The sequence below is a fragment of the Hyperolius riggenbachi genome, chromosome 5 (assembly GCF_040937935.1).
Source record: "Hyperolius riggenbachi isolate aHypRig1 chromosome 5, aHypRig1.pri, whole genome shotgun sequence".
In the NCBI taxonomy this organism is placed as follows: Eukaryota; Metazoa; Chordata; class Amphibia; order Anura; family Hyperoliidae; genus Hyperolius; species Hyperolius riggenbachi.
The window spans coordinates 358,838,629-358,862,926 of record NC_090650.1 but is presented as its reverse complement, the minus strand read 5'-3'; the positions used below and the strand labels follow the sequence as shown (position 1 = coordinate 358,862,926).

At 43.6% G+C, this 24,298-nt stretch overlaps 1 protein-coding gene across 4 annotated transcripts in view; it reads left to right on the top strand.

The window, feature by feature from the left end:
• The window catches only part of NCOA2 (nuclear receptor coactivator 2), a 372,516-nt gene that overhangs the window by 247,415 nt on the left and 100,803 nt on the right, over positions 1 to 24,298 (top strand). For all 4 annotated transcript variants that reach the window (XM_068237481.1, XM_068237482.1, XM_068237480.1 and 1 more), the window contains one exon: positions 5,049 to 5,221. In XM_068237481.1, coding sequence (XP_068093582.1) covers positions 5,049 to 5,221 — 173 coding nt within the window. The remainder of the gene's footprint in view (positions 1 to 5,048; positions 5,222 to 24,298) is intronic.

Here is a 24,298-nt window from a genome sequence, read left to right as displayed (position 1 = left end):
TGACACAGCTACACATCAGGCTTTATTCTTACAGCATAGATGTTATTTAGTATATATAAGAGATTCCTGTGTACACATCATATATACAGTCACAATCAAATATGTATATCTGACCTTAAAAATACGGGGACTGCTTTATTAAAGCAGCACAAGTAACTAATTTTGATTGGTTTATTTCATTTTTGTGGAGTAAGCACAGCTATTACTGTATATATACTGTATATATACATTATTTTTAATGACTATTATCTGAGAAATAGAACATTTTATCATATTTTCGATTTTAATTACAGTTACAAATTCATTAGGAGTCGGTGCATTTTTTCTCGACTCAGACTCCAGGCACCCAAAATTGCCCGACTCCAACTCCACAGCCCTGGTTTATTCTATGGAGCTGCACTCCCCATCAGACAAAATCTTTGCAAGATGCTGCACACAAAGATGCCCATACACACTTAAAACTCAAAAGATCATTATCTGCAAAAGAGCTGTTCCTGCAAAAAATCCATTCCTGCAAAATGCATTCATAGTCTATGAGATCTGCAGATCCTTATACACACTTGGTTTAACAGACTTCATTTGCATATCTGGCAATCATCTGCAGATCTGAAGATCCATCCTGGTGAATTTGATCTGCAGATTATTGTCTGTTAAACCAAGTGTGTATGAGGATCTGCAGATCTCATAGACTATAGGTGCATACACACATCAGACTATAGTCTTTGGAAAATGAAAGACCACAGACCAATCTTACCCCCTTCCATGTAGTATGAGAGCCATACTCTACACAGTCTTTTCTATGGAGCTGAACTCCCCATCAGAAAAAAAAACTTTGCAAGATGCTGCACACACTCAAAAGATCTGTTCCTGCCAAAAATCCATTCCTGCAAAATGCAATGATAGTCTATGAGATCTGCAGATCATCATACACACTATTTAACTGACATTCATCTGCAGATCAGATCCACCAGGATGGATTTTCAGATCTGCGGATGATTGCTTGATCTGCAGATGAATGTCAGTTAAATCATGTGTGTATGATGATCTGCAGATCTCATAGACTATCATTGCAATTTGCAGGAATGGATTTTTGGCAGGAACAGATCTTTTGCAGATACTGATCTTTTGTGTGTGCAGCATCTTGCAAAGATTTTTTTCTGATGTGGAGTTCAGCTCCATAGAAAAGACTGTGTAGAGTATGGCTCTCATACTACATGAAGGGTGGTAAGATTGGTCTGTGATCTTTCATTTTCCAAAGACTATGGTCTGATGTGTGTATGAGCCTTTAGAATGCATTTTGCAGGAATGGATCTTTTGCAGGAACAGATCTTTTGCAGATAATGATCTTTTGAGTGTGTACAGCATCTTTGTGTGCAGCATCTTGCAAAGATTTCTGTCTGATGGGGAGTTCAGCTCCATAGAATAGACTGTGTAGGTATGGCTCATATACTACATGGAATGGGGTAAAATTGGTCTGTGATCTTTCATTTTCCAAAGACTTTTATCTCAAGTGTGTATGAAGCATTAATCTTTGCCTGCAGTAGTTGTAATGGAATACCTGCAAAATGCATGCTTCCAGAGGTAGACGTTGCCTGGGTGGAGGTTCTGCATACTACTTCTGTGTCAGTGACCAAAAGTATTAAAGCTGAAACCCTCTAAAAATGTAGTTTGGGCTAGAGTAGAATACGCTGTGCACAGACTTATGTAGAGTTGCTGTTATAGCAGCTGTAGTGATCATGTGACTACAGCTTTTATGTGGAACATAGGGTACTTGGCATTTAGTTTCTCATACTGACTGGACAGTAATAGGAAGTGGGTAGGTACAATTGGTTTTGTTTTATACTGTATGAAGTTTGGCTTTGAAATATTTGTACTGGTAGACTTGGCAGGCACAGAGATTTTCAAAGATGTTATGCTGAAGTGTGTGTGGAGGGATTTGTGTGCACAGATCCCTCTCTAATCAGATGATTGGGAAGGGATCTACCTTTTGGCCATATTGACCAGTGTGTAGCCATGTTACACCTCATCTCTGCCAACAGGAAATGGCACGTAGGGGTCTGATGCCGGGTATGGATAGGTGCAACGCAGCAGGCAACAAGCTGCAGGATGTTCCATTTCAAAGGTTTCCCTAAAATTCCCTTTTGTCAGGTCTGTCAGGTTGCGTTTTAAGGCGGACCTGAGCTCTAGCACATGACAGAAAGAAAACCTAGAGAAATGCACCCTGTATGTACTTAATTTAGCTTGTCTAATTTCCCCTCATCTCTAATCACAACTGTAATTCAATCTCTCTGGTGTGTCAGCTGGCTGCCTCTGCAAAACAGCTAATTTGTAATGCAGGATGTTAGCCCTATGTCTACTTCCATGAAAGCAGGAAGTAGACATGCTGCAGTTTTATTGCAGGATTTGTATCAGCTGTAACAAGGAAATGTATTTCTTGAAAGATTATGCTGTTGCTTGTCTTTTAGAACAGAGAGTAAGTTCTTAGTTCAGGTCTGCTTTAACTTAGTCGTTTACCCAGTTCAGGTAATCTGAGTCTTTGGTATGGCTACTTGCTTGCTGGAGACGTGCAACTTACACAGCTTTACCACATTGTCTGTAACCCAGAACAAGTATTCAGATCAGATGCTGAGATTGGTCAGCTGCATGACAGCTGCAGTGCTTGTTTCAGAACCTTCTACAGCCAGAGGAACCACAGACCTGCAAAGCATGGAGTGTTTTATAAAGGAATGACTATTACGGTGGAAGACATTTCTGAGCTTCCTAGTTGCTCTTTGGAGAGTCATCCATCTCTCTGAAGGACCAATAGGGTAGCTTGAAAGTCACGGTGCGGGGCTTCCTCTGGGTACTAGTGGACATCCTGCTCCTGGTTGTATCTCTGCATCAAATTATCAGATATTTTTTTTTCAACACCCTTTTTATTGGACATACCATACTGTCATCGTATGCTCAGTTTAGATTTGTTCGGTTTACTTAAATCATTGACCCAGGATAGGTATGCAAGTCAAGGGGACCCTGGCTTCTGTGACCTCCAGTGGCTGCTAGTTGTAGATGTGTATGGAAAATGATAAAGCTGTATTATCTGCATCACAGCCAAGTAATTCCCATTTCAGTGAAGGTGATCAACTGTGCTGTCAGTTCATTATGCAGCCAGAGATCTTTGTTAGAGGAAAACACCGTCTGCAGAGGCTCTGTACACAGATGGGAGGAGACAGCAAGAGGAAGTACAGTGTGTCCGCTCACCACTTCCTGTATCAGAGCATGAATGAAGCCTGTGACAGATAGTAGCAGGTGTATACTGTATACAGTTGTGTAAATTATAATTTCTGCTGATGCGCCCTGCCGGATGCGCCCGGCTAACGGATAAGTACCCTGAATGCTGTTTGAGAGGTAATTTTCTGAGTGCTAGCAACATTCCAACTCAAGCAAACTCCAAGTGTTGTCATTCCTTGCAGTCATTAAATCTGATGTCTGGTGTAAGACCTGGTCCACGCTAGGTCCGGAAACGTATCCGTGGCTGCGTTTTTCAAACCTGATGAAAAACGGAGTCCCGGATACTAATGTTCAAAATAGCAGCCAAGTAAAAAACGGATCCGTCTGCGTTTGCGGGGACCCGTTTTCAAAACCTGAACGGAAGGTCCGGATCTGCAGCATTTTCACGCAACGGATCAGGACCACGGATACACGCAGGGGTAGTGAAAAGCAATGAGAAAATGCATCTCCAGCTCCACAGGCAAAAAACTGATGTGAAAACGGATAGCCTGAGCTTTATGATTGGCCCAAAAAAATCCTCCCACTCCTTCCTAATGATGGAGATTTCTGTCAGAGAAAAACTGAACGGAAACTGATGCAAAACTGATGCACTTTCATCAGTTTGCAGTGCGGTGGGTACTTCCCCTAATCTTCCCCTGATCCGGACTGCAGTGTCCGTCCTGCAACTGTCTAGTGTGGACCTAGCCTAAGAATGAAACCCACAGTAACAGCATGGGCAGCAGAAATCAAACCCATACTATCCGCACAGGCAGCAGAAATAACAGAGTAGCAGAAAAACTTTATAAAAACTGACCCCTTGTGCCATAAAACACAGGTGGTGCTGGTTAGCCACACTCCTTTCTGAAAAACTGTCATGACTCTTTTCTGCCTTGGCAAGAATGCAAAAGAAGCGTAATGTGGGTGGGAGGAGCCTTATGGTTTGGCCCTAGCTTTACTCTGCTTCTACCTGTGCTACTGAGCAAGCCTACCTGTGAGGAGCGTTACAGGGGGTAAATAGTACAGTGCCATCCCCAGTGCTAGACCACTCAGAGCTGCCACAGTGCTTCATTGCTGCATAGGGTTAAAAAAAGAGGGAGAACTGTCATAGTAGATGTCATTCTGGCTCTTTTTCACTTTAGAAGTAACAATGGAGGTCCACTTTACCTTTTACGGCCTAATCAGGAAAGACTTAATGATATATTTGAGCTACAGGCCTTCTTTAAAGCACACCTAAACTGAGAGGGCTATGGAAGCTGACATTTATTTCCTATTGAACAATGCAGATTGCCTGGCTGTCCTGTCGATCCTCTACCTGTATAATTGTAGCCATAGACCAACCAATAAACAAGCATGCAGTTGGGATGCTATTTACTGAAGTCAGACTGGATTAGCTTGCATGCTTGTTTCAGGTGTGTGATGCAAACCCTTCTGCAGCCAAGATCATCAGCAGGATGCCAAGCAACTGGTGTTGGAATAATCTGAAAGCCATCATATCCCTCTCAGTTCAGGTGTCCTTTAAAGGTAGCTTGTCTGCTGTGACTGTCAATGCTGTGCAGTTTGGTAATAAGAGGTAAGCAGAGGGATCCTGGGGCGTAAACATTGTGTAGACAGCCTGTGCTTGGACACAGTCACATGCAGCAGTGCACGGAACATACTGTCCATTACAGTACTCCACAATGTTTCTCCTCACTTTCAGTGTTGTGTGTAATGTGTCCAAACTGTGACAAAGCTGCGATTGTGTACTTGTCTTATCGTCACCTGTCACCCTTTCTAATTGGTGTTTCCTTGTACCTTTTCAGCCCTAAGCGGAACACAGAGAAGCGTAACCGCGAGCAGGAGAATCGATACATCGAAGAACTCGCTGAGCTGATTTTTGCTAATTTTAACGATATTGACAACTTTAACTTCAAACCCGACAAATGTGCAATCTTGAAGGAAACTGTGAAGCAGATTCGTCAGATCAAAGAGCAAGGTAAGAGGCGTGAGCGGTGGCGTTCCACTGTGGGAAGGGGAGGAAAGTGATCTTGTTGGGTTCTCAGGACGTGTACTTTGAAACAGGCCTTTTAATAATGCAGCGCCAATTGGAAAATTGTAGCTGACGGAAATGTACCAGTCAGACCAGCTTTTCGAGTCATTGCGCTGTGAACTCTCCTCTCTGCTTTGCATAAGACCTGTAAACGTATTTAGGTATCCTGCTTTTTTTTTTTTTTTTTTTTTCCTGATCAACCCGCCAATCATATCCTTCATTGTGTCAGTGAAGATGCAGCAGCGATTTTGTTAGCGCTGTGTTCTGACGCCAATCAGAAGAGGAGCATGTAGGCTTAATTGGCTGATCTCCAGGCACAAAGGGCTAAATGCTCGTGAGAAATCTAGTGAGCTGACTTATCAAGACAGGTGCAAGGAAAAGTGGAGCGATTGCTGAGAGCAGCTAATGAGAATTCCTGTTCCAGCGGACAGCTTAAAACTGACTGGGCAGCTGCTCCGCTCTTTGCGAGGGTTTCTTGCCCTTGACTTGATAAATCTTCACCAGTGTGAAAAAAACTGAAAAAAAGAAAAAAACTCTTGCCTACCAACCATATCCCTCTTATCCCTCTTGTCCTCTGAAGAGAGCTAGAGGTGGACTAATAAAATAAAAACTAGGCTACCTGATCCGGGGAGGCTGGGTGGCTCAGGTAGACGCCCAAACCGCCGCTCCTGTGGGTCGCAGTGACCCACTTTCAGTTTTGTGTCCTCTGGGTCACGACGCTGGAAGTAGAGATCGTCTCTCATTCACAGCGTGCAGGGAGGCAGGGGAAGCAGCAGGAGGGGGAGTGACCAGGGGGAGAGAGCTGCCCAATGGCAGCTCTTGAAAGCCTCTAGTATTGCCCATAGTGTACATTTTGAGCAGGGATTCCCTCTCCCCCATGTTTACCTCTGAGATAGTGACGTATAATGTCGCTAATTTCGGGGGGCTCAGAGAGCTGCGGTGTAGGGACACAGAGCCATGTCATGAGGTGGAGAACATATCTGTGTCCCATCTGACACCTCCCCCTTACAAACGTCCTTGGCTTCTCTTTAAGCCTTGTAGACATGTATGAGGACTGTCCCCCACCAGTGATGTGCGTTGAAGGGTATTGGGGGCTGCTGTACAAAATCTAGATTATTGGCAAGACTTAAAGCGGATCAGAGATGAAAAACTACCGGTAACTATAACAAGTGTCTATATATCTTATCTAAAGTTTAGATAGTTTACACAGCAAATCTAGCTGCAAACAGCTTTAATAGAATATGATTATTTCTTCCTGTGATACATTGACAGCAGCCATGTTGTGTGTAAACATTACACAGCGGCAGGCTTATCTGTATCTTGAACAAAATAAAACTAATCCCCTCCCTCCTCCCCTCTGCCTCTAAAATCTCTGGCTAGTAATTCCTCCCCCTCCTCCTGCCCAGACTGAGCTCCCATGAGCCCTTGCTACTGTCTAAAAGTGCCTTGGCTCTCTGAAAACCTGTAGGCGTGGCTTGTTTCGTTTATAGGGAATTAGTTAAAACAAAAACAAAATATTTGGTTTGAGGAATGCCCTATAAACAATAGGAAAAGAACACAATTATGCAATGAGTAAAAGTTCATCTCGGATCCACTTTAAAAGAATCTGTACAAACTTTTTGTTTTTAAAAGCATGCTGGCTATAATATTGGGGGGAGGGTCTGTAGCATACCAGGCCACAGTAATTAACAAGGGATGAGTTAAGATATCGGGGTCACAGATCCTGGGCACATGTAATACAAGAAGGTGTTTTCCAACAGCTAGTGTAAAGTTTTTACCAAAAAATAATCAGATCTTCTAAGTGACTTTCAAGTTTTCAGCACACCGTTGTGGAGTCCATATACTTTTTCTATGTAGTGTGGAAGCTTCTCGTCATTTATATGGGCATCAGCTGCTGTTTGTAAAAGATTATCGTATTGCAAGGAAAACCAAGGAAGCAAGATTACATCATCTCATCAAATTTCTATCATTCTAAAACCAGAAGAGTTCTTCTTTAACCATTTCCGGACCGAGGTGATAGAGATCTACGCCCTTTTTTGATGGGCTCCTGGCTGGCAGGGCGTAGATCTCAATCACCGGCGCCGCCGCGATCGTGCGCACCGAACCGGCTGCACTTAGCTGTCTTATGACAGCTAAGGCTTCCGGGTATCGGCAGGAGCCGTCACTGATTGGCTCCCTGCCGTGTGATCGCTGTGAGCCAATCACAGCGATCACCCTCCGAAAGGCAACATAGTTGCCGTTCCGCCTCCCTCTCCCTGTCACTGTGTGGATCTTGTGTGACAGGGAGAGACGCACAGCCTGCAGCCGTGACAGGCTGTGCGATTTTTAGTGTAAAAAAACACTTTTTGATCCAGATCTCTCTCTCTGTATGTATGTATGTATGTATGTATGTATGTATGTATGTATGTATGTATGTATGTATGTATGTATGTATGTATGTATGTATGTATGTATGTATGTATGTATGTATGTGTGTGACCACATTTTGATTTCCAAAAAAGAGGACGATCACATTAGCATGTGGTCATGGGTGGGTATTCCATTAGGTGTATGGGTAATTCATAGAAGATTTTATTTTTTGTCACAAGTTAGTGGAAAATGACACTTTGTGAAAAAACAATAAAAATCAATTTCCGCTAACTTGTGACAAAAAAATGAAATCTTCTATAAACTCTCCATACTAATGGAATAACTTGGGGTGTCTTCTTTCTAAAATGGGGTCACTTGTAGGCAGTGGCGTAGCTAAGGAGCTGTGGGCCCCGATGCAAGTTTTACAATGGGGCCCCCCATGCACTCTATACATAGCAATTGAAACGGCGCACTAAAATCTGCCAATGGCAACTACAATGTCAGAGGTGCAAGAAGGGGATGGGGAATAGTTTGTTAATGATTACCACTATTCAAAGTATGTATATATATATATATATATATATATATATATATATATATATATATATATATATATATATATATATATATATATATATATATATATATATATATATATATATATATATATATATATATATATATATATATATATATATATATATATATATATATATAATATATATATGATTATTATGAGCACAGGACCAATATAGAGCTTATACCGTAGTTGAGGGAGGGCCATTCGGGGCCCCTCTGGCCCAAGGGCCCCGATGCGGTCGCTACCGCTGCACCCCCTATTGCTACGCCCCTGCTTGTAGGGTTCCTATACTGTCCTGGCATTTTAGGGGCCCTAAACCGTGAGGCGTAGTCTAGAAAATGCCTCAAAATGACCTGTGAAATCCTAAAGGTACTCATAGGACTTTGGGCCCCTTAGCGCAGTTAGGGTGCAAAAAAGTGTCACACGTGGTATCGGCGTACTCAGTAGTGTAATGTGTTTTGGGGTGTATTTTTACACATACCCATGCTGGGTGGGAGAAATATCTCTGTAAATGGACAATTGTGTGTAAAACAAAATCTCATTTACAGAGAGATTTCTCCCACCCATCATGGGTATGTGTAAAAATACACCCCAAAACACATTATACTATTTCTCCTGAGTAGGGCGATACCACATGTGTGGCACTTTTTTGCAGCCTAGGTGCGCTAAGGGGCCCAAAGTCATATGAGGACCTTTAGGCTTTACAGGGGTGCTTACAATTTAGCACCCCCAAAACGCCAGGACAGTAATAACACCCCACAAATGACCCCATTTTGGAAACTAGACACTTCAAGGTATTCAGAGAGGGGCATGGTGAGTCCGTGGCAGATTTCATTTTTTTTTTTGTCACCAGTTAGCAGAAATGGAAACTTTTTTTTTATTTATTTTTTTGTCACAAAGTGTCATTTTCCGCTAACTTGTGACAAAAAATAAAATCTATTAACTCACCATGCCTCTTAGTGAATACTTTGGGGTGTCTTCTTTCCAAAATGGGGTCATTTGGGGGGTGTTTATACTATCCTGGAACTTTAGCACCTCATGAAACCTGACAGGTGCTCAGAAATGAGAGATGCTTTAAAATGGGAAAATTCACTTTTTGCACCATAGTTTGTAAACGCTATAACTTTTACCCAAACCAATAAATATACACTGAATGGTTTTTTTTTTTTTTTGTTATCAAAAACATGTTTGTCCACATTTTTCGTGCTGCATGTATACAGAAATTTTACTTTATTTGAAAAATGTCAGCACAGAAAGTAAAAAAAAAATAATTTTTTTTCCATTAACCCTCCAGGACAGGTATACATCGAGATCTGGCCCCTCCCAGGAAACAGGAAACATCCACAAGCCTCTCTATAAGTAAAAAGATTTGTCAGGTATCCGGCAGTATGGATGTTTCCTGTCCAGGGACAGGTCTCTCTATACCTGCGCTGCAGTCCTGGAGAGCTTGGGGGGCTAAGGGCTGTTGGTGCGGCGGAGGCATGTCCAGGAGCATTAGGTTTGTTATCCTGTGTTGTCCGCTTACCTCTCCATATTGCCTTTGTGGATGGTCTGAAAGGAGAGAGGGCTGCTGCAGCTTCTTACTGGCAGGCGCCGCCGGCTGGAATGGCGACTGCACGCTATGCGGAAAGCGGAGGCTGAGTGGGGCATAGCGTGCCATAATCCAAGATGGCGTCCGGAGTACTTCCGGTTCCGGTGTCGTCACTTCCGCCCGCCGGATAGAAGAGTGGGCAGCGTCCCCAGCGTCTCTGCACTCGTGCAGGACGCAAAATGGAGACACAGTCGGCGTCTGCTCTGAGCGTGGGCCAGCAGGCTGCTCAGGAGGAATCCAAGACGCAAGAGCCAAAGCCGGATACTAAGGTATCATTTATACACATACAAACAGTGGTTTATGTGAAGGCTTCTGTGGTGGCTCTTTGCTAGTACTGTGTTGTTGGGGATTTGGCTGGTGACATAGCTTTCGGTGGGAAGTTGCTCACATGGTTGTGTGTTTTGAAAATAGGCTAAGGCTGTTTTCAATAGTTTCAATAGTTTCATGTCTTTTTTGATGAATATAATACAAACTAAAAATCGCAGCAGCAATCAAATAGCACCAAAAGAAAGCTGTATTAGTGACAAGAAAAGGAGGTAAAATTAATTTAGATGGAAGCTTGTATGACTGAGCAATAAACCATTAAAGCTGCAGTGGTCTGAATGGAAAAAAGGCTCTGGTCCTTATGGGGTGAAAAGACTGTGGTCCTTAAAGGGGCACTACAGCGAAAAACTGTAAAATTTAAAATATGTACAAACATATGCAAATGAAAAGTACATTTTTTTTCCAGAGTAAAATGAGCCATAAATTACTTTTCTCCTATGTTGTTGTCACTTACAGTAAGTAGTAGAAATCTGACAGAAGTGACAGGTTTTGGACTAGTCCATCTCTTTATAGGGGATTCTCAGAGCTAAATTTATTTTCAGAAGCACTTAGTGAATGGCAGTTGCTTTGTCCAATTGCCAAAAAACTGTGTAGCGAGCAGGGAAGGTGGCCAGCATCATTGTTTAAATCCTTTTTAGGGAATATCTTTATAAAGAATAAAAGCCTTGCTGAGAATCCTCTATGAAGAGGTGGACTAGTCCAAAACCTGTCACTTTTTTGACAGATTTCTACTACCTACTGTAAGTGACAGCAACATAGGAGAAAAGTAATTTATGGCTCATTTTACTCTGGAAAAAAAACATACTTATTTGTCTGTTTGCACATATTTTAAATTTTACAATTTTTCGCCGTAGTGCCCCTTTAAGTGGTTAAATCTTCTTTCATTTATCTGTTTGCATGTGGTTTTGGGCAATATTTTATTGTTCTTTTGTCTGTTCCGTGTTGCTACAAGTTCCATCCTCAATATGTTCTTTTTCTTCTCTAGGTTCTTGGTTCTGCTTTTTAAGTTTCATTTTTATTTTTACTTTCTCAGCTTTTCCAGGAAGTGTTGTTTGCTGTCTTCTTTTGAATAATGCACAGCAGAAAACACTGAGCAGAGCTCTTATGTCATTTGAAGTTTCTCATGAATCTGTCTAGTTAATGTGCGTTCGATGTCAACTTAGGGAACAGTGGGTGCTGCTTGCTTATGACGTTCGGTTTATTTAGTTTTTTATATTTTGACAACTTCATCTATTACAATAAAGGCATATGTCTTCTTTTCTATACACCGACACATATATATTTTTTAATAAACAGTTTAGAGTTTCAACTTAATGTAATTCATACATAAGGGTATTGAGCATTCTGCTGGTGCAATGATCCCATCATAGCTGTCAATTAGCTCACACAGAAATGGTCAGTGACTACGACTTGTAATGTGTGTAGAGGCCACTGTGCAGAGTGCCAGGCACTGTTTCCTGCTTCCATGTGGGTGGGGTTTGCTGGTCTGAGAAGCAGCTCTGCTTTACTAAAATGATTAAAAAAAACTTTATGCACAATGCAAACATTAGTGAGCAGACATACATCTAGCGAGGAGCAGAGAGGGGGGACAGGTCTCTGAGCATACTAGCCTAATGTACTTGTTCATATGCATGTTTGTCTGTACAATCTTGCAGGTGCTCCAGGCCAATTTATTACAGCACATTTTTTATTTCTTACTTGTTATATTTCCTTGCTTCTAATGAGTACTGCTGTAATGTGTATGTATGGCCAATTGTCACTATGGGGCAGTGTGAGAAAATAATAAAGGAATTCTGTCAGATTCTATATTTTCTGCTAGCAGAGAAAGAGATCAAAGCATTCCAAGAATATACAGCACGGCGAGTTCTGCCAACATAGGGCACCTGAAAGGAGAGGGATATGGAGTCCGCCAATTATTTTTTACGTTTAAACTATAGCAGTTGCCTGGCAGTCATGCTGATCTCTTGGCTACAGTAGTGTCTGAATCACACGCCCGAAGACAAGCATACTGCTAATCCAGTCAGACTTCAGTTGAAACATCTGATCTGCAGGCTTGTTCAGGGTCTATGGGGGAAAGTACTAGAGGCAGAGGTTCGGCAGGACTGCTGGGCAACTTGCATTGTTTAAAAGGCAATAAATGTCCGTCTCCGTATCACTTTCACTTCTTGTGTCCTGTAAGGATATGTACAAAGTTTGTTTTTTTGCACACAAAACAACCTGTTGGGTGACTCAAGCAAAAAAGTAAGCAGTTAAAATCTGACAGAACCGACAGTTTTTGGACTAGTCCATCTCCTAATGGAGAATTCTGTGTGTTCTGTGTTTTCAAAAGCATTTCCTGAATGGCCGTTTAACTGCCATAATAGTCAGATAGCAGCCAGCCTCCCTACTCACTTGCACATTATTTTATCAGCCTTAAACTGCCGTTAAAGAGAGTCTGAAGCGAGAATAAATCTCGCTTCAGACCTCATAAATAGCAGGGGCATGTGTGCCCCTGCTAAAACGCCGCTATAGCGCGGCTTAACGGTAGTCCCTTCACCCCCAAATCCCCCTCGATACACCGGGGGAGCGCTTCCTGGTTGGGGCAGGGCTAACCGCCGCAGCCCTGCCCCACGCGCGTCTGTCAGCGCGTATCTCTGCCTCTCCCCCGCCCCTCTCAGTCTTCCTTCACTGAGAGGGGCGGGGGAGAGGCGGCGATGCGCCGCTGACAGACGCGACTGGAGGCAGGGCTGCAGCCGTTAGCCCTGCCTCCAGGAAGAGACAGCCAGCGACCTTTTCACGACACACTTTTGCGGGGGGTGGGTTGGGGGTGAAGGGACCCCCGTTTAGCCGCGGGATAGCGGCGTTTTAGCAGGGGCACACGTGCCCCTGCTATTTATGAGCTCTGAAGCGAGATTTATTCTCGCTTCAGAGTCTCTTTAAAGGGGAACTTCAGCCTAAACAAACATACTGTTATTAAGTTACATTATTTATGTTAATTAGAATAGATAGGTAATATAATCTCTTACCCACCCTGTTTTAAAAGAACAGACAAATGTTTGTGATTCATGGGGGCAGCCATCTTTTTGGTTGAAAGGAGGTGACAGGGAGCATGAGACACAGTTCCAACTGTCCTGTGTCCTGATTACTCCTCCCAGCTGCACACTCTAGGCTTCAAATGTCAAATTCAAAATGTAAAAAAAAAAAATTGCACCAAAACAGCAGTACTAGAACAACATTAGAAATCCCAGCTAAAAATGAGGCTTGTATAAGAGAAATAAAGTTCTGATGCTGTGAAACTGTTAAACACCAGGCCTTTTCAGTGCTGCTGAGTCGATTTTTAGTCTGGAGGTTCACTTTAAGGAAATTCATTTGACCAAAAAAAGAAAACCCTAAGAATCCCCTATGAGGAGATGGACTAGTCCAAAACCGGTCAGTTTGGTCAGATTTTAACGGCCTACTTTTTTCACTGGAGTGATCCTTTTTAAAAGTATCTATCTAATATAGAGAATACTCGTTATTTTGAATAGCAACACAAATGTAAGGATTTGCAGTTTTAATCCAAGTTTAACTGCAGTTTTCCCAGCATCCTTTTCCCCTTGGTTTATTTAGGTTTGGCTCTCTAGGATTAACAACCTCATTAGTGGAAACTGGGCCATTTCTGCTCTCATTTGTGTGCAGGTTATACCCTCTCCCCAACGGTACAAGTGTGTTCTGTCACCAGTGATGAATTTCCCTGTCCAACCATACACTGCCTTATGAAACCACTTCATATACAATTAGGCAACGTCATCCATAATGTGTTACATTCTCCCTTCTGCGAGGCATATACTGATCTTATGGGTGGTACAGTTCATTGTTGATGTCTGTGTACAAAACGACGTCACACTTCAGTGGATCTGGATTCTAATGGCCCATACTCACGGGCTACAATTGTCGCCGCAACACGCGGCGCGCGTGTGTTGCGGCGACAGGTTGCCCGTGAGTATGAGGCGCAACACGGGCGCGCACCCAGAACCATCGCTCGTCTCTGCGGTCGCCAGGCGATTGGCGCGGTCAATCGCCCGGCAACAGTTGCCGCCGCAACTGTCGCTAGTCCGCGTGAGTATGCGGACTAGCGACAACAACATAATAGAAAATGCACGGCGCTTCTGGCGAGGGGGAGGAACGTCGGCGACAGCTTCCGTCGCATAGCTTGATCCCTCTTCCGTGTGTGTACGCGGAGGGACCTGGGGACGAGCTGTCGCCGGCCTGTCGCGCACACGCTCACGTGTGCTGGCGACAGGCCACAAATGTAGCCTGTGAGTATGGCCCATAAGGTAGCCAGAGAAATGGTCTCCCAATGCCTCCAGAACTGAGAGGGGGGGGGGGGGGGGTAGGGGAGACTGAGTGGCACTTGGCTTCTGTGAGCGCTTGGCTAGTTGCTATTCTTCTTTTTAAAAGGGGGGGGGGTCACATATTACTAGATATTGTGGGCTGATTCACCTTTTTGATCTGATAAATTTCTGTTTATTTGGAGGTGAATTGATCCAACAACATGGCCACCAAATACACCTTTTGAAAGAGAATCATTCAGGCATGCTGGAAAATCTCTGGCGCAAGGGCTCGATGAGGTGTGCAGCGGTAACGACATTCGTTTGTCAGACCTTCAGCCGGTGTTCCTCCAAGTGTATATGTGTGGCCAGGGATACTGTGATGATGCTATTAGACAACTTGGCAGCACTAGGCAGTGGCTCATAGAATTGCCTACTAGGTTGCTGTCTCGTCCTTTTGCAAAAAATAGTGCTGAACTTTATTCTGGACTCTAGTTTTTGAGTGCCATCTCGCTTCCTCTAGCTGCAGCCTTTTTTTTATGAGGGGGCAATCTACAACATTTTATAGATACACCTCCCTTATGGGTGGTTTTGATGTCTCTGGCTGCTTGGAAAGCTCCTGGTTTTAACAATCAACCTCAGTCTCTATATGTAACTGCTCTCTTAAAGGGGACCTAAAGCAAGAGGGATATGGAGGCTGCCATATTAATTTCCTTTTAAACTATACCAGTTGCCTGACAGTCCTGCTGACCATGCTGGTATCTGTGTCTGAAGCATGCAGCTAATCCAGTCAGACTTTAGTTAGAAACCTCTGATCCGCATGCTTGTTCAGGGTCTATGGCTCTGAATGTATTAGAGGCAGAGGACCAGCAGGGTAGCCAGGAAAAGGAAAGTCCGTATATTCCGGCGTTTAGGATGACCCTCAACTTTTCCAGTTAAAATATAGAGTTTGGGATATACTTACCGTATAAGACTACCCCTTTACAATGCATACCAAGTAAAAAATTTAAAAAAAAAATCATATACCGGTGCTATGTATGAACAGATGCTGGGTATGTGGTACCCAGTGTATAACAGTATATAGGCAATTGACTGGTTAGATTGGTCAACTCTCCCTCTCCCTTAGTGGATTGGTCAGTTCTCCTTGTCTACCTGTTTATCCGAGCGGTATGGAAAAATAGATTGTGCTGTGCCAATAAAACATGCCTCTTTCACCCTTCTGGGCCACCCTTGTATTCCATTTACCTCCTTCTCTGCCTCTCAGATCTCGCACATGTGCATCTGCACTGCTTCACTACAGTCCTCAGCAGTGAGATCTGAGAGTCCGTAACAGGTAGGGCGTATCACCCGGCATATAAGACGACCCCTGACTTTTCAGATGATTTTCAAGGGTTAAAAAGTAGTCTTTTATGCTCCAGAATATACAGTAAATGTCAGCCTCCATGTCTCTCTCACTTCAGTTGTCCTTTAAGTATCATGATCGGAGACTGCTGTACAAGTCTAGGAAGGGTCGTGGCAGCCCAGAGCTGTGACATCAGTGCAATGAGAATTTGTCACAGCCTGTACCTTATGATGCCAACATCTCATATTCTGTTTAGGTTTGTTTTGAGGGAAAGTTTTATATCTGTTTAACATCTGCCAACTAATCACTGGTTTTCCCCCATTGTCATGACATGGTCCCCCTGCCAAACTGTCCCTGCACAGATTTCTTTTCTCCTCGGTTTCTTGTTAGTTTGACCTCAGCAAGAAGGGACCTTTTAAGATGTGTGCTTTTTGACTTGCATAGATGAGAATTGATTAGTTTACTGGGATTGGTGCATGAAATGTAATTTGAAACTTGGGTACCGGTCTCTTTTTAAGTTCCTTTCATGTAGATTTGATGACTGCTGAGATCTATTGGAAGTCGTCTTGAAGTGTGCAGCCCTGGCTCATCTCAGGTGCTGAGGACGGCTGGCCATGTTCCTCACCAAGCCTGGGGAGAAATGACTGTGCACAATCTCTAATCGTGGTTAACATGACACAATCATAGAGCACTTTAATGGCCAAGTGTGAACAGACAAGTAATGTGTGCAGATGTTTCCACTGGGTTCAGAGACGTAGGAGGGGAAAAAAACTTAACTGGTAGACATTTTACCACCTCCACATCAGATTATTTTTAGCTAGAGGGATAGAAATTGGTTTTAGCTGGGGTGGTACTCTGTGAATTCCCACCACTATTGGAAATTGGACCATCAGAAAAAAAAGAAAAAGATGAAAAGACCACCTAGCCAGCCGTCTTTGTGACAAACATCTCTGTGTAGCTTTAGCCATGGTCAGGCACGTTATTTAGGAACTGTGTACTACCAGCTACGTGGGGAGGGGGGAGAGGCCAGATCAATGAGTAGACTGTGCTGTCACACTAGGTAACCTGTTTACTGCTATTATGGAGGCATTTGGAGGAACACTTAATGTGGCAAGTTCCTTTAAATACATTATTATTATTATTATTATTATAGGAAATATATATATATATATATATATATATATATATATATATATATATATATTATATTCTTGTAACTAACTGCCACTTGGAGCTCACAATTTAATCCCTACCTTATTCATGTGTCAAACATAGTCGAGACAATTTTAGTTATCTGTATGATTTTGGAGTGTGGGAGGTAACCTGAGTGCCTGGAGGAAACCCACACGGACACGGTGAGAACATACAATCTCCTTGCAGATAGTGCTCTGGCTGGGATTCAAACCGAGGACCCAACACTGCAAGGCTAGAGTGCTATCCACTACAACACCATAACTTCAGGACAGTGACTGGAGTGTAAAACTATTCCTTATGCTCTTGTAAATGAGGTGTTTAATTCTTCGTAACTGAATTGGGAACCCAGTATGAACTTCAGATCTACAAAGCGGAGTGTCTTGGTTGATGTTTTCCTTAACTGACACTGGTAAACTGAAGTCTGATTGGTTGCTATGGATTCCAGCACATTGCTTGGTGCCTTATATAACAAGCACGTATGTCCTTGCTTACAAGCGAGATTCCTGCTGCCGCCTCTGAGTACATTGTGTTCTAGCCGAGAACCAGAAGTCTCTGTGACACCACAGCAAAGCGAGTCTGCTTTGTGCATATAGACATGTCACTGGACGAGTTAACTCTGCAACACTCAAAGCAAAAGTGCTCAGCGCTCGACAGCCCCTCGTCTGTTAGCTTAGTCATCGCGTCACGCGCCTCTGTACAGCAATTCCTGGCAGAGCTGGTGCTGCATCAAAGTCTCACTTTCTCAGCTGAGACAGGAGAAAACGGAATAGTGCCTGGACCGGTGAAGCCTGTGCCGGGGGAACCTGTGATTGTGCTAATGAGGGTGAAGCTTGTGTGTTAAAACAAGGAAGTGACGGAGTGACTTGCTCTGGGCTGCTCCCACTGAGAAGTAGTTCAGCTGCCCTGAATTGCTTCTTTTTTTTTTTTTTTTTTTTCCTGCTGCATTGTGGGCGATTTCAGCAGCCAGATGATATATGGTGCTTTAATGTTGAAAAGATAAACAGATTCCGAGAGCGCAGGAAGGGCCTTGTTTTTATGCTAAGCAGAATGTTTCCTAATGAATACGAATGTGATGCTGCCTTTGCCCGAGCCATATGGCAGCTTTTCTAAATTTAGGCCTGTGCAGATGTATAATTGTCTCACTCGCTTACCTCCTAAAGCTTTCCTGAGCAGCAACATGTCCTTAACTCCTTTCATTCCCGCGAGGTGGCCCTTGCCCTGCAGAGTGTTTCTAAGGAAAAGCTGTAACGGCAGCCATGCGGAGTGACCAGCAGTCTGCTGACCAGATGCAGCGTAAATCCTCCACAGTGCCAGGTGTCTGTCTGAAGCATTTCAGGCCTTACCCTGCGTCTTTCCCAGCCTGTCCTGTCAGCCAAGATAACGTGGAGGGGAGTGCCAGGCCTTACTACTCCTCCAGGAGGGCTAGTGTCCAAAATGAGGTCTAATCCATTTTTAGGCCTGGTGTTTCCCCACAGCACAAACTATGCAGAGCACGTCTGACATAATAAGACTACTCTAACGCCATGTGCACATTTAAAAGACAAATGAGACTTATATGGAGGCTGCGATATGTATTTCCTTTTAAAACCATAGCAGTTGCCTGGCAGCCCTGCTGTTCTATTTGGCTGCAGTAGTGTCTGAATAAACCCAGAAACAAGCATGCAGCTAATCTTGTCAGATCTGACAAAAATGTCAGATCTGCTGCATGCTTGTTCAGGGGCTATGGCGGAATGTATTAGGGACAGAGGATAAAAAGGATAGCCAAGCATCTGGTGTTGTTTAAGAGAGAAGAAATATGGCAGCCTCCATATCTCTTCACAGTTGTCTTTTAAAGTGGACATCAAGTTTTGCACAGGACAGAAGGAAAACGTTGAGAAATGCACCCTGTATGTGTTTAGAGGTTTTAGCATTCTGTGTCTTATCACACGTTTTAATTTGATCTCTTCGTTGTGCCAGCTGGCTTTCTCAGCAGAGCAGCTAATTAGTAAACACATAATATTAACCCTATATCTGCTTTCGTGAAATTCGGAAGTAGACACACTGCAGATTTATTGCAGGGTTTGTATCAAAGACATGTTTTTCTTTCACAGGATATTATGCTGTTGCTTATCTTTTAGAGCAGAGAGATAGTTTTGAGTTCAGGTCCGCTGGTTCTGGATGGCATATTATTTGCACAAGAGCCGCCTTCTCTCCTCTTTCTGACCAGCCAGCCAGATATCTGAAGAGGAGGCCAGTGAGCTTGGGGTACTTCTGCACTCAGTTTAGACTTACTGCCAAGGGTGCTATGATGTATGTCGCTGTATCACTTTCTGTGGCCCAAAAATCAGATTCAAAACATCAGCAAAGTTTCTGTCGTAAAGCATCCCCTGTTCTTTTCAGGTGTCTTAGATCTCCCAACCCCATTTCGGCTTTTACCTTTTTACAAAACTGCACCTTTTCTCTACATAATAAACCTGTGAACAAAGTGCTTACTCATCAAGGTATTAAAAGCCAAAAGAGATAAGATGCCAAGACCACGGATATAGATGGAGAATAGAAAAGGTTTGAGGACTGATCCCTGTGGTACTTGAAAAAAGAGGGGGGAGAGATTATATTAGAATGGGCAGCACTGAAAGTCCTTCCACTGAGGTAAGATTATGCATCCTTTAATATCAGGAGATTAGGGGCCTGCAAAGAATGGTGAAGTGTCCAATGCTGAAAATAAAATGAGAAGAATAGATTAGTAGCCTTTACATTTTGCGGTCGCAGGTTTCTAAATATCTGAAGTATACCAAGGGAAGCTGTTTACATGCACAAGCTCATACAGATGCGACCCTTGGCTATACCCAAGCAACCTGTTATTTTGTCATGGGGAGAGGAGGAGAGATGACTGCACAGTGAATTAAGCAGCAGCTTCTTGTAGGTCAGGTAAGGAGAACACTCTCTCATATTGCCAGACTTCAGGAGACACCTGTACACCTGCTAAGTTCTTAAGCCAAGACGGACCCATTCAGTTTATTGTGTGTATGATGCTTTAGTAGAGTGAGGCAGTTAACCAGGTCTGAGTGAACATATTTAAAGGGAACCTAAACTGAGAAGGATATGGATTTTTCCTTTTAAAATAATACCAGTTGCCCGACTCTCCTGCTGTGTCTCTAATGCTGGGCATAGTCTGTTCGTTTGTGTTCTTATCAATCGAGCCGCTGATGGCTCGATTGATAATATCCGACAGGTCCGATGACCCGTCAGATAGATTCCCCGCTCGATCCCCGTGGGCGGACAATAGCGGGGAATCGAGCGACTGATAAAAAATGCCCTCGGGACGAGCGGGAATCGATCCACGCGGAGGAGCGGTGACGCGCCGGCATCAAGCCACTGGCTCGATACCGGCGTATTCTCGAACCGTCTATGCCCAACATAATAATTTTAGCCATAGCCCGTGAACAAGCATGCAGATCAGGTGCTCTGATCTGAAGTCATACTGGATTAGCTGCATGCTTGTTTCAGGTCTGATTCAGCTACTACTGCAGCCAAAGAGATCAGCAGGGCTGCCAGGCAACTGGTATTGTTTAAAAGGAAACATCCATATCCCTCTGTTTAGGCTCCCTTTAAACAGCTTGTGTGTGAAGGGAATTGGAGAAACAATCTAGGTTCCTTGAGTACTCTGCAGGGGTTCCTTGGCATTTTCCCCCATGGTGGAGGAAATATAATAGAGCACATTCTAATAGGGGGTGCTGTAAAAAGGAGTTAGTGAAATTAACAGCCTCACCTACTTTTATAGACCATGCCTCCTGAAAAATAAATGCAGGGGTTTCCTTGAAATCAAATATTTGTTTGCAGGGGTACCTTAAGATCCAAAAGGTATTTGCAGGGTTCCTCCAGGGTAAAAAGGTTGAGAGGCTGATGGAGAGAGTTGAACATTCCAAGGGTGGTTTCTGAGGCTATTCAGAGTTAAGCCAGTAACTCCATGTCAGTCAAAAGAGGTTGTTGGATGCTGTAACCATAGTTATGAGAGAAGTTGGCTTTTCAGTATTTCTTCCCTTGCCTACAATCTGTTTTAAAAGTTTGCTTTAAAAAAAAAAATACAAGTCACTTGTGTTATATAAGAAATGTGATGGTATTATTTCTATAACTGTAAAACATTTGAATGAATCAGTCTGAAGTCCGTCTTGTTATGCAGAATTTCCCTAAGCTCTGATTCAGTTCCGTGTGCTGCAGGGTGCTCTAGAAAATCTAAATTCGTTTTTCTGACCCTCGGCTGGTTTTTCCAGAGCTCACATCCCAGCTGTCTTTGTTCTCTCCACGTTAGAATTCTTAGAACAGCTTTCTGATTGGCTGTTGGACATATCTCCATTTTTTTTGTATCCCAACTTTTCCCCAAGCTTTTCAGTGTCAGAGTTGCAGTGTGTGGGGATCTCGTATTCATTTCAGTGACACATTTATCTGAAGACAAGCTAGTACAGTTGTCTTGCCTGTACCTGTGGTAAGCGGTTATACGTGTGACTCAGCCTGTTGCTTTGTGCTGTTGGTAAACAGATTGTGGAAATTATGAATCATAATTAAGTGCAAGTATCGATCCTGTTAAACTACATCTCGCATAACCTACAGATAGGCGGCAGCTTCCTGACGGATGTGGGAAATTGGTGTACCAACTCCTTGCTTTATTCTTTTAATCCACTACTTTTTTGTTGTGTTTTCTACCTCTTTGTTGCTTGACAGGTCAGGAGGCTCTTTGAAGTTGATGTTCTTGTTATACAGGGGTGCCTCTGTGTGTTCAAGTGTGCTGCGATTTCCTATTACTGTACAAGGTTGAGTTGAGTGTTTTCATGGATGTTTAAGATGAAAATGCATAAGCCGCAAGTAAAATACTACACACTGTATTCCTACTAAGGCTTGTGTTTCCTCTGGGCACTACGGTTTCCTCCCACATCCCAAAAACATACAGATAAGCTAATTGGCTTCCCCCTAAAAAAAATTGTCCCGAGACTAAATACATACACTACACGATACATACATAGATATATGACTGGCAGGGATTAGATTGTGAGACCCTGGGAGGGAGGGAGGCAGACAGGCAAGTGTCAAGACAATATGCTCTGTACAGCACTGTGGAAGATGTTGGCGCTATATAAATACTAAAGCTCGACCTCCTCCTAACATGAATTCTCCCCCTAGCTGTGCTTAAAGGATACATCTGCAGAAAAAAATACTTGCAGCTCCCAATGGCATAGTCTTCTAAACATCTCCCTCCTTTAAAGGGATACTGTAGGGGGTCGGGGTAAAATGAGTTGAACTTACCAGGGGCTTCTAATGGTCCCACGCAGACATCCTGTGCCCGCACCGCCACTCACCGATGCTCCGGCCCTGCCTCCAGTTCACTTCTGGAATTTCAGACTTTAAAGTCTGAAAACCACTGTGCTTGCGTTGCCGTGTCCTCGCTCCCGCTGATGACACCAGGAGCGTACTGCGCAGGCACAGACCATAGTGGGACTGCGCAGTATGTTCCTGGTGACATCAGCGGGATCGAGGACACGGCAACGCAGGCGCAGTGGTTTTCAGACATTAAAGTCTGAAATTCCAGAAGTGGACCGGAGTTGGGGCCGAAGCATCGGTGAGTGGCTGTGTGGGCACAGGATGTCTGCGGGGGACCATTCGAAGCCCTGGGTAAGTTCAACTCCTTTTCCCTTGACCCCCCCCCCTACAGTGTCCCTTTAAATTATTCTGGCTGTCTGCTTAATTATGTGATCATTCCTCTAACCAATGGGATCCTCAGGACCGTCTGGTGTAGAGTCCAGAAGATGTTGACTGGCCATTCCTAGGTTGATATAAAGCGTGGCATTGTCCGGGCACATCTATAGCTAGAGAAAGGCTGAAGAGTCTGTTACTGCCACATACTGGAAGGGATTAAGCGTCAGACCCGGCTCATAAAAGGTTGCCCTAGCGCAGGACCGGCTCATAAAAGGTCGGATTGAGTTTGAAATCTGGGACAACATTCAAATGCAAGCCCAGAAATCCCCCGATGCTGATTTTACTAGAGAGCGGTGGGAAATGTCTGTTTGCTCTTACATTTGCCAGATTAAAGCGCATATTTTGTGAGAGCCGTAAACCCGGGCGAACATTGAAGTCTTCCCCCTGCCTAGTGGAGAAAGTTCACATTGATGTGGTAATTTGGAAGTATTTGTGGAATGCAGTTCTCCTCTACCTCACATTTTCAAGCACTCTTCTTAGCTGCGGTGACTGTGTGTCAATTTATTCAGTGTGCCCCTTATGTTTTTAGGTCTGGAAAAAGCCTGCTTCCACGCAGTGACTTCTCATTCTAGAACAGGACTCCAGAAGAGCTAGTGCAGCGTTTATTAGTCAGGCTAATGGAGGTTAAGACTATATTACATAATCGTCATCCTATTCATATCGGGCACTTCAAAGCACTAAAAGACTTGAAAGTGAACGTTTTCTCGGGATTGCTGCAATGTTATATTTTCTTTAGCAGCAGCTAGTGTGTGTGTGTGTGTGTTTTTGTTTTGATTGTTTATCCCAAGGCTTTATTTAAAGCAGCCCCAAACTCTTGCACAGCACACCATGAAATTTCTTTATTTCACACACAGTTGCTGAAGAAATCCACTTCTCTGTGTTGTTTAGGCAGATAAACTGTCTTATTAGTTCTTGGCAGGTGTGAATAGGCTACAGGAGAGCTCTGTCTAGTCAGCTCTCCATATAGTAAACTCTGAGGCTTAAAGGATATTTTAAAATTAAAAAAACAGATACTTACTCAAGGAGAAAGAAGGCTCTGGGTCCTATAGAGCCTTCCTGTTCTCCCGGTGTCTGTGTTCCCCCAAATTGGTCGTGGGGCTCTCTTCCGGGTTGGGGAGCACTTGGTCAGTCTTTGGAAGCACTCGGACTTCTGAAGACGGGCGCCGTACAGAGCCGCCACGAGTGCTTTTGAAGATTGCCGAAGTCTCCCACGGTGGGAGATTTAGGCCTCTTGCACACTGCAAGCGATTCCGATTCAGATTCCGCTTTTTAATCAGTTTTTACATCCGATTCAGATTCAGATTTTCAGTGTGCAAGGAGCAAACTGCAAATCTGAATCTGAATCGGAAGTAAAAACAGATTAAAAAGCGGAATCTGAATCTGAATTGCTTGCAGTGTGCAAGAGGCCTCAAACAGAGCCGCCTGCAGGGACAGAGGAGACCGGCAGGAGAACGGGAAGGCTCTGTAGTACCCAGAGCCTTCATCTCCTTAGGTGGGTATTTGTTTTTTATTTTTAGATCCGCTACAGACTCACTTTAACCCTTCTAGTGCCTTCTGCAAAAGTGAAACCAATTAAAACATCAGGATTTCCATAAAATGAAATGAGGGTTTGTGGGTTTTTTTCCCA